Source organism: Ascaphus truei, unplaced genomic scaffold (assembly GCF_040206685.1).
Source record: "Ascaphus truei isolate aAscTru1 unplaced genomic scaffold, aAscTru1.hap1 HAP1_SCAFFOLD_354, whole genome shotgun sequence".
Classification (NCBI taxonomy): Eukaryota; Metazoa; Chordata; class Amphibia; order Anura; family Ascaphidae; genus Ascaphus; species Ascaphus truei.
The window spans coordinates 70,001-80,000 of record NW_027456552.1 but is presented as its reverse complement, the minus strand read 5'-3'; the positions used below and the strand labels follow the sequence as shown (position 1 = coordinate 80,000).

Genomic DNA, 10,000 nt, shown 5'->3' with positions numbered 1-10,000 from the left:
CAAAAATCCTGAATCTCACACTGAGATGTGTCGTTGCCGTGTTAGACAGGACTGTGGGGTCCTGGTAACAAGCTGGAGGGTACAGGTAAGTTTGTTTGTGTGTGTTTCTGTGTATCTATCACTGTGTGTGTGTATCTGTGTGTCTCTATCACTGTGTATGTGTGTATCTATCTGTGTGTACTGTATGTATCTAACACTGTGTGCGTGTAACTGTGTGTCCATAATAATAAACCGGAGTGTACAGGTGAGAGAGACTGTGTGTGTCACTGTGTGAGTGTGTGTTTGTGTCACAGTGACACTGTGTGTGTGTGTCACAGTGACACTTTGTGTTTGTGAGTCAAAGTGACACTGTGTCAGTGTGTGTCACTGTGTCACTGTGTGTGTGTGTGTGTGTGTGTCACTGCGTGTGTGTGTGTGTCACTGCGTGTGTGTGTGTCACAGTGACACTGTGTGTGTGTGTCACAGTGACACTGTGTCACTGTGGGTCACTGTGTGTGTGTGTGTGTGTGTGTGTGTGTGTGTGTGTGTGTGTGTGTGTGTGTGTGTGTGTGTGTGTGTGTGTGTGTGTGTGTGTGTGTGTGTGTGTGTGTGTGTGTCACTGCGTGTGTGTGTGTGTTTGTGTCACAATGTGCACAGAGGGGTCTCCCCCGAGTTTACCTGCCAGCACACAGACCCTCAGACGGGGGGGATCCCTGGGTGGGGTGTCTCTCCTGCAGAGCATCGCGCTGTGTCTGCTGCAGAGTGTTGTGCGTTTGTGTGATTGAGGAAGTGCCCATGTGGTGTCACAATGTGTTATTATTAACCCATCCTCTCTGTGTCACGCGAAGGGGCTCCCCTTTTTAACCCCTCATGTCCTGCACTGTCACCAAACCCCTGAGTGCCCCTTTTCCTACCGCAATAACACACTAACACATGTTACACGCTAACCCTGTATGTGGTGTAAAATGGAACAGACACTAACACATGTTACACGCTAACACTGTATGTGGTGTATAATGGAACAGACACACAAAGACACATCGCTCACCATAAATGAAAATAATAAAGTAGCTGGTGCAAAGGGAAAACAATAATGCAAAATACTAACAAATGACCACATGTTACACGCTAACACTGTATGTGGTGTATAATGGACACAGCTTTTATTAAACGCAAATGTTTATATTGTTATGCCCACAATTAGTCCCAAGTTAAGGCCGGAAAGACTGTATTTCTCTATATGGAGTTTTATTTACATGGAATAAATTATACACCAACCGGCCCTTTAAGCCAAGCAAATCATAAAATAAAATACCTATTCCCATTAGGGAAAATAACTCAACTTTGCTTCAGCCCTTTCTACCCCCAGCTGGCCAAGTACACTGGTTCCAAGCTTAAAATATGCCCTGACGTAGGCAACAATGTTTACAGTCTCAGCACACAATAATAAAGGGGTTTCCTTATTGTATAGTATTGTATGTCTTTATTTATATAGCGCCATTAATGTACATAGCGCTTCACAGCAGTAATACAAGTGTAATCAAATAAATAACAAATCATGGGAATAAGTGTTTCAGACATAAAAGTAACATTAAGGAAGAGGAGTCCCTGCCCCGAGGAGCTTACAGTCTAATTGGTAGGTAGGGAGAACGTACAGAGACAGTAGGAGGGCGTTCTGGTAAGTGCGTCTGCAGGGGGCCAAGCTTTATGGATCATGTGTTCAGAATATCCACAGTGCTATTCAAATGCTTCTTTAAGCAAGTGTGTCTTAAGGTGGGTCTTAAAGGTGGATAGAGAGGGTGCTAGTCGGTTACTGAGGGGAAGGGCCTTCCAGAGGTGTGGGGCAGTCAGTGAGAGAGGGTGCTAGTCGGGTACTGAGGGGAATGGCCTTCCAGAGGTGTGGGGCAGTCAGTGAGAAAGGTTTAAGGCGGGAGAGGGCTTTAGATACAAAGGGGGTAGAAAGAAGACATCCTTGAGAAGAACGCAAGAGTCGGGATGGTGCATAACGAGAAATTAGGGCTGAGATGTAAGGAGGGGCAGAAGAGTGTAAAGCTTTAAAAGTGAGGAGAAGAATGGAGTGTGAGATGCGGGATTTGATTGGAAGCCAGGAGAGGGATTTCATGAGGGGAGATGCTGAGACAGATCTAGGAAAGAGTAGAGTGATTCTGGCAGCAACGTTTAGGATAGATTGTAGGGCAGACAGGTGAGAGGCAGGAAGGCCGGACAGCAGGAGGTTACAGTAATCAAGACGGGAGAGAATGAGGGCCTGAGTCAGAGTTTTAGCAGTCGAGGAACAGAGGAAAGGGCGTATCTTTGTATATTGCAGAGGAAAAAGCGACTGGTTTTAGAAATGTTTTGAATGTGATGGGCGAATGTGAGAGAGGAGGCAGCGTGCTTGGGCTACTGGGTGAATGATCGTAGTTCCAACAGTAATGTGGAAGGAGGTAGTAGGGCCAGGTTTGGCAGGAAGTATGAGGAGCTCTGTTTTAGCCATGTTGAGTTTTTAAGGCGGCGGAGGACCATCCAGGATGATATAGCAGAGAGACATTCAGAAACTTTGGTTTGTACAGCAGGTGTAAGGTCGGGTGTTGAAAAGTATATTTGTGTCGTCAGCATAGAGGTGATAATTAAACCCAAAATATGTTATTAGGTCACCTAGAGAGAGTGTACAGAGAAAAGAGAAGAGGTCCCAGGACAGAGCCCTGGGGTACCCCCACAGAGAGATCAATAGAGGAGGAGGAGGTGTTAGCAGAAGAGACACTGGAAGTACGATAGGAGAGGTAGGATGAGATCGAGGATAGAGCTTTGTTCCTAATACCAAGAGTATGGAGAATGTGAAGGAGAAGAGGGTGGTCCAAGGTGTCAAATGCTGCAGAGAGGTCGAGTAATATGAGCAGAGTGTAATGACCTCTGTCTATGGCAGCATGGAGGTCGTCAGTTATTTTAGTGAGGGCTGTTTCCGTGGAGTGAGCAGTGCGGAAGCCAGATTGTAGAGGGTCTAGGAGAGAATAGGTGTTGCGAAAATGGACCAAGCGAGAGAATACACGACGTTCAAGGAGTTTAGAGGCAAAAGGCAGGAGGGAGACAGGTCGATAGTTAGAAAAACAGGTAGGGTCAAGCTTGCTGTTTTTGAGTAATGGTATGACTGTTGCATGTTTGAAGGAGGATGGAAAGGTTCCAGAGCAGAGGGAGGAGTTAAAAATGTGTGTGAGCGTAGGGATTATTGTAGGAGCAAGAGGTTTGAGGAGATGGGAGGGAATGGGGTCAAAGAGGGCAAGTGGTAGAGGGAGAAGAGGCGATCAACAGTATCCTCCTCTGAGAAAAAGAGTCAAGGAAGGCAGGAGGAGAGTTAGGAAGAGGTGTAGGATGGGAGGAAGAAACAGAGGGGATGTTCTGACATATGGATTCCACCTTTTCCTTAAAATAGTCAGCAAAGTCCTGAGCGGAGATGGAGGAAGGAGAGGCAGCGGAGGGTGGTTTGAGTAGAGTATCAAAGACAGAGAACAGTCGGCGTGGGTTAGACTTGTGCATGTTGATTAGTGAAGAAAAGTAGGCTTGTTTAGCTTGCGAGAGGGCAGAGTTGAAACAGGATAGCATAAATTTGTAGTGAAGGAAGTCTGCGAGAGTATGAGATTTCTTCCAGAGGCGTTCAGAGGAACGAGTGGAGGAACGCAGCATGTGCATGTGGGAATTTAACCAGGGTCTAGGGTTAAAAGGGCGAGTGCGGCAGAGAGAAAGCGGGGCATGTAGATCAAGAGAGGAGGACAAGACAGAGTTGTAGTTCCTGACCAGTTTGTCAGGGTCTGTAGCAGACCTCAGAGAGGAGAGGGAGGAGTGTAACGTGGACTCAAAGTCAGGTAAGTGAATAGAGCGCAGGTTTCTGCAGAACTGGGGGGTAGATGGAGGTGGAGAAGGGGAGAAGCGAGATAGAGAGAATGAGATGAGGTGATGGTCAGAGAGAGGAAAAGGGGAAATGGAGAAATCAGAGAGAGAGAAGTTTTTAGTGAAAACCAGGTCTAAATAGTGGCCATCCTTGTGGGTGCTGGCTGCAGTCCACTGTTGAAGGCCAAAAGAAGAGGTTAGAGAAAGAAAGCGGGAAGCCCAAGGGAGAGAGGGGTCATCAATGTGGCAATTGAAGTCCCCAAGGAGAAGAACAGGGGAGTCTGAGGAGAGAAAGAAAGAGAGCCAGGATTCAAAGTGAGAGAGAAAGGCAGAAGGGGGATGAGTAGAGGTAGGTGGGCGATAGATGACCGCCACATGAACAGGGAGAGGAGAGAAGATCTGGACAGTGTGAACCTCAAAGGAGGGAAAGGCAAGAGAGGGGGGAATAGGAAGAGTTCGGTAACGGCAGAGAGAGGAGAGCAGGAGCCCCACACCTCCACCCCTGCCATCAGGGCGCGGAGTGTGGGAGAAGGAAAGGCCACCATAAGAATTGTGTGAATTAGCATGTGAATTACATGTGGATTAGCATTTCAATGCCCCAGCTCAGATAGGGATTCCAAGCCCAAATCTCCCCAATTTATTTCCCTTATAAGTATAAGGTCCCCCAAAGTATATTCTGTAAGGAAGTGTACTTTATATTGTGTTTTAATGTTTACTATAAGGTTCTATACAGAAAGCACAGGCATATGGTCAAGATGCTAGCTAGTTTGCATAGAATCCATAGTTCAAAGATTAGAGGGATTGCAGAGGGGGAAAACCATTTGGTGAACAGGATATTAAGATTAGAAAGTCTTTGTTTTACTAGACACAGCGGAGCCAAGGAAAAACGGCCCTGTATGTCAAAACTGATAAGCAAGGTTTCTATTGGCAAGTTTTGAATTTATCCCTCCTGTCAGGGAATGCGTCATTTCAATCCCTGCTGTAATTGGCTATTACACTCCTCAATGATTTAGATAGGAATCCAGCCTATATAAGAGCGTGCAGTAAAAGCAGCTCTCTCTCTCTTTTTCCTGTTGGAGATTGGAAGACAAGCAGCTGCTGGCGGGCCTCTCAAAGGTGCTTCTGTTAAAGTGCTATTCACACAGGAAAGCATGGGGAGGCCTAGCCAGCAGGCTGGATTTCGGTCCAGGAGACCAAAACCAGGGCCCTATCAAGGTAAGCCTTTGCTGAACAGGCGCCTTGCAACTAGGAAAGGGTAGATCTCTTCCCCAGACCCCTGTAAGTGTGTATATTCTCTGTTTCTTGTATTTCTGTGTGTTTCCGAGGTCTTATCCGAATAAACCACAATTTATTTTACTGCATGTTTTGCCTTGTGACTGATCCCTTAAAAATAGAGGTGTATTTGGCTTGCCCTACCATGACAGCCACGCCTGTGCCATGCTCCTGTGGACCGGACTTATGAACCCCGGTTATCAACCCCTAACCGTTATGCTGGTGAACTTCTTGGTTGTCGGGGGGTCCTGAACCAATGTTCCATTCACTTTGAACTACTACCTTTCCATTTCCCCTCTCAACGCTCCATATCTGTATAACAGAACTGTATAAAGAATTTCGGGATGTCTTTGACAAGGTTCAGGATGAGGAACTTCCACCGCATCGCCCGTATGATTGTCCCATCGACTTGTTGCCCTGTGTCATTCCGCCTAGAGGTTGCTCCTATCCACTGTCTCCGCCTGAGAACAAAGCTATGAAACAGTACATTGAGGAGAATCTTCAGAGGGGCTTTATTTGAAAATCTTCCTCACCTGCTGGCGCAGGCTTCTTTTTCATAAAAAAGAAAGATGGATCACTCCGTCCTTGTATAGACTATCGCGGTCTCAAAAAGATTACTGTCAAAAATCGTTATCCTATTCCGTTGATCTCCGAACTGTTCGATAGGCTACATTTTTATATACTTATATTATATACTTCAGACATAAAAGTAACACCGCAGCGCCACTAACACCACTAACACCACTAACACCGCAGCGCCACTAACACCACTAACACCACTAATGCCACTAACACCGCAGCACCACTAACACCGCAGCGCCACTAACGCCGCAGCGCCACTAACACCACTAACCGTAGCGCCACTAACACCACTAACGCCACTAATACCGCAGCACCACTAACACCACTAATGCCACAAACACCTTGCAGCGCCACTAACACCGCAGCGCCACTAACACCACTAACACCGCAGCGCCACTAACACCGCAGCGCCACTAACACCACTAACACTGCAGCGCCACTAACACCACTAACACCACAGCGCCACTAACACCGCAGCGCCACTAACACCACTAATACCGCAGCGCCACTAACACCGCAGCGCCACAAACACCACTAACACCGCAGCGCCACTAACACCACTAACACCGCAGCGCCACTAACACTGCAGCGCCACTAACACCACAGCGCCACTAACACCACTAACGCCACTAACACCGCAGCGCCACTAACACCACTAACGCCACAAACACCGCAGCGCCACTAACATTGCAGCGCCACTAACACCGCAGCGCCACTAATAACGAAGCGCCACTAACACCACTAACACCACTAACACCGCAGCACCACTAACACCGCAGCGCCACTAACCCCGCACCGCCACTAACACCACTAACACCGCAGCGCCACTAAAACCACTAACGCCACTAGAACCGCAGCGCCACTAACACCGCAGCGCCACTAACACCGCAGCGCCACTAACACCACAGCACCACTAACACCGCAGCGCCACTAGCACCGCAGCGCCACTAGCACCGCAACGGCGCTAACACCGCAGCGCCACATGCAACGCAGCGCCACAAGCACCGCAGCGCCCCTAACACCGCAGCGCCACTAACACTGCAGCGCCACTAGCACCTCAGCGCCACTAACACCACTAACACCGCAGCGCCACTAACACCATTAACACTGCAGCGCCACTAACACTGCAGCGCCACCAACACCACTAACGCCACTAACACCACAGCGCCACTAACACCACTAACACCGCAGCGCCACTAACACCACTAACACCGCAGCGCCACTAACACCACTAACACCGCAGCGCCACTAACACCACTAACACCACAGCACCACTAACACCACTAATGCCACTAACACCGCAGCGCCACTAACACCGCAGCGCCACTAACACCACTAACGCCACTAACACCGCAGCGCCACTAACACCGCAGCGCCACTAACACCGCAGCGCCACTAACACCGCAGCGCCACCAACACCGCAATGCCACTAACACCACTAACACCGCAGTGCCACTAACACCACTAACGCCACTAACACCGCAGCGCCACTAACACCGCAGTGCCACTAACACTGCAGCGCCACTAACACCACTAACACCGCAGCGCCACTAACACCGCAGCGCCACTAACACTGCAGCGCCACTAACACCACAGCGCCACTAACACCGCAGCGCCACTAACACCGCAGCGCCACTAGCACCGCAGGACCACTAACACTGCAGCGCCACTAACACCACTAACGCCACTAACACCACTAACACCACAGCACCACTAACACCGCAGCGCCACTAACACCGCAGCGCCACTAACACCGCAGCGCCACTAACACCGCAGCGCCACTAGCACCGCAGCGCCACTAACACCGCAGCGCCACTAACACCGCAGCACCACTAACACCGCAACGCCACTAACACTGCAGCGCCACTAACACCGCAGCGCCACCAACACCGCAGCGCCACTAACACCGCAGCGCCACTAACACCATTAACACCGCAGCGCCACTAACACCGCAGCGCCACTAACACCGCAGCGCCACTAACACCGCAGCGCCGCTAACACCGCAGCGCCACTAACACCACTAACACCGCAGCGCCACTAACACCACAAATGCCACTAACACCGCAGCGCCACTAACACCACTAACGCCACTAACACCGCAGCGCCACTAACACCGCAGCGGCACTAACACCGCAGCGCCACTAGCACCGCAGCGCCACTAACACCACTAACGCCACTAACACCGCAGCGCCACTAGCACCGCAGCGCCACTAACACCGCAGCGCCACTAACACCACTAACGCCACTAACACCGCAGCGCCACTAACACCACTAACACCGCAGCGCTATTAACACCGCAGCGCCACTAACACCACTAACGCCACTAACACCGCAGCGCCACTAACACCGCAGCGCCACTAACACCACTAACACCGCAGCGCCACTAACATTGCAGCGCCACTAACACTGCAGCACCACTAACACAGCAGCGACACTAACACCGCAGCGCCACTAACACCGCAGCGCCACTAACACTGCAGCGCCACTAACATCGCAGCGGCGCTAACACCGCAGCTCCACTAGCAGCGCAGCGCCACTAGCACCACTAACACCGCAGCGCCACTAACACCGCAACGCCACTAACACCACTAACACCGCAGCGCCACTAAAACCACTAACGCCACTAGAACCGCAGCGCCACTAACACCGCAGCGCCACTAACACCGCAGCGCCACTAACACCACAGCACCACTAACACCGCAGCGCCACTAGCACCGCAGCGCCACTAGCACCGCAACGGCGCTAACACCGCAGCGCCACTAGCAACGCAGCGCCACAAGCACCGCAGCGCCCCTAACACCGCAGCGCCACTAACACTGCAGCGCCACTAGCACCTCAGCGCCACTAACACCACTAACACCGCAGCGCCACTAACACCATTAACACTGCAGCGCCACTAACACTGCAGCGCCACCAAAACCACTAACGCCACTAACACCACAGCGCCACTAACACCACTAACACCGCAGCGCCACTAACACCACTAACACCACAGCACCACTAACACCACTAATGCCACTAACACCGCAGCGCCACTAACACCGCAGCGCCACTAACACCACTAACTCCACTAACACCGCAGAGCCACTAACACCGCAGCGCCACTAACACCGCAGCGCCACTAACACCGCAGCGCCACCAACACCGCAACGCCACTAACACCACTAACACCGCAGCGCCACTAACACCACTAACGCCACTAACACCACAGCGCCACTAACACCGCAGTGCCACTAACACTGCAGCGCCACTAACACCACTAACACCGCAGCGCCACTAACACCGCAGCGCCACTAACACTGCAGCGCCACTAACACCACAGCGCCACTAACACCGCAGCGCCACTAACACCGCAGCGCCACTAACACCACTAACGCCACTAACACCACTAACACCACAGCACCACTAACACCGCAGCGCCACTAACACCGCAGCGCCACTAACACCGCAGCGCCACTAACACCGCAGCGCCACTAACACCGCAGCGCCACTAGCAACGCAGCGCCACTAACACCGCAGCGCCACTAACACCGCAGCACCACTAACACCGCAGCGCCACTAACACTGCAGCGCCACTAACACCGCAGCGCCACCAACACCGCAGCGCCACTAACACCGCAGCGCCACTAACACCATTAACACCGCAGCGCCACTAACACCGCAGCGCCACTAACACCGCAGCGCCACTAACACCGCAGCGCCGCTAACACCGCAGCGCCACTAACACCACTAACACCGCAGCGCCACTAACACCACAAATGCCACTAACACCGCAGCGCCACTAACACCACTAACGCCACTAACACCGCAGCGCCACTAACACCGCAGCGGCACTAACACCGCAGCGCCACTAGCACCGCAGCGCCACTAACACCACTAACGCCACTAACACCGCAGCGCCACTAGCACCGCAGCGCCACTAACACCGCAGCGCCACTAACACCACTAACGCCACTAACACCGCAGCGCCACTAACACCACTAACACCGCAGCGCTATTAACACCGCAGCGCCACTAACACCACTAACGCCACTAACACCGCAGCGCCACTAACACCGCAGCGCCACTAACACCACTAACACCGCAGCGCCACTAACATTGCAGCGCCACTAACACTGCAGCACCACTAACACAGCAGCGACACTAACACCGCAGCGCCACTAACACCGCAGCGCCACTAACACTGCAGCGCCACTAACATCGCAGCGGCGCTAACACCGCAGCTCCACTAGCAGCGCAGCGCCACTAGCACCGCAGCGCCACTAACACCGCAGCGCCACTAACA

At 51.9% G+C, this 10,000-nt stretch overlaps 1 protein-coding gene across 4 annotated transcripts in view; it reads right to left on the bottom strand.

The window, feature by feature from the left end:
• LOC142483677 (pregnancy-specific glycoprotein 22-like) overlaps positions 1–751 on the bottom strand; it is a 223,071-nt gene extending 222,320 nt beyond the window's left edge. For all 4 annotated transcript variants that reach the window (XM_075583692.1, XM_075583689.1, XM_075583690.1 and 1 more), the window contains exon 1: positions 658–751. In XM_075583692.1, coding sequence (XP_075439807.1) covers positions 658–721 — 64 coding nt within the window. In that variant the 5' untranslated portion in view covers positions 722–751. The remainder of the gene's footprint in view (positions 1–657) is intronic.
• Positions 752–10,000: the final 9,249 nt, after the last annotated feature.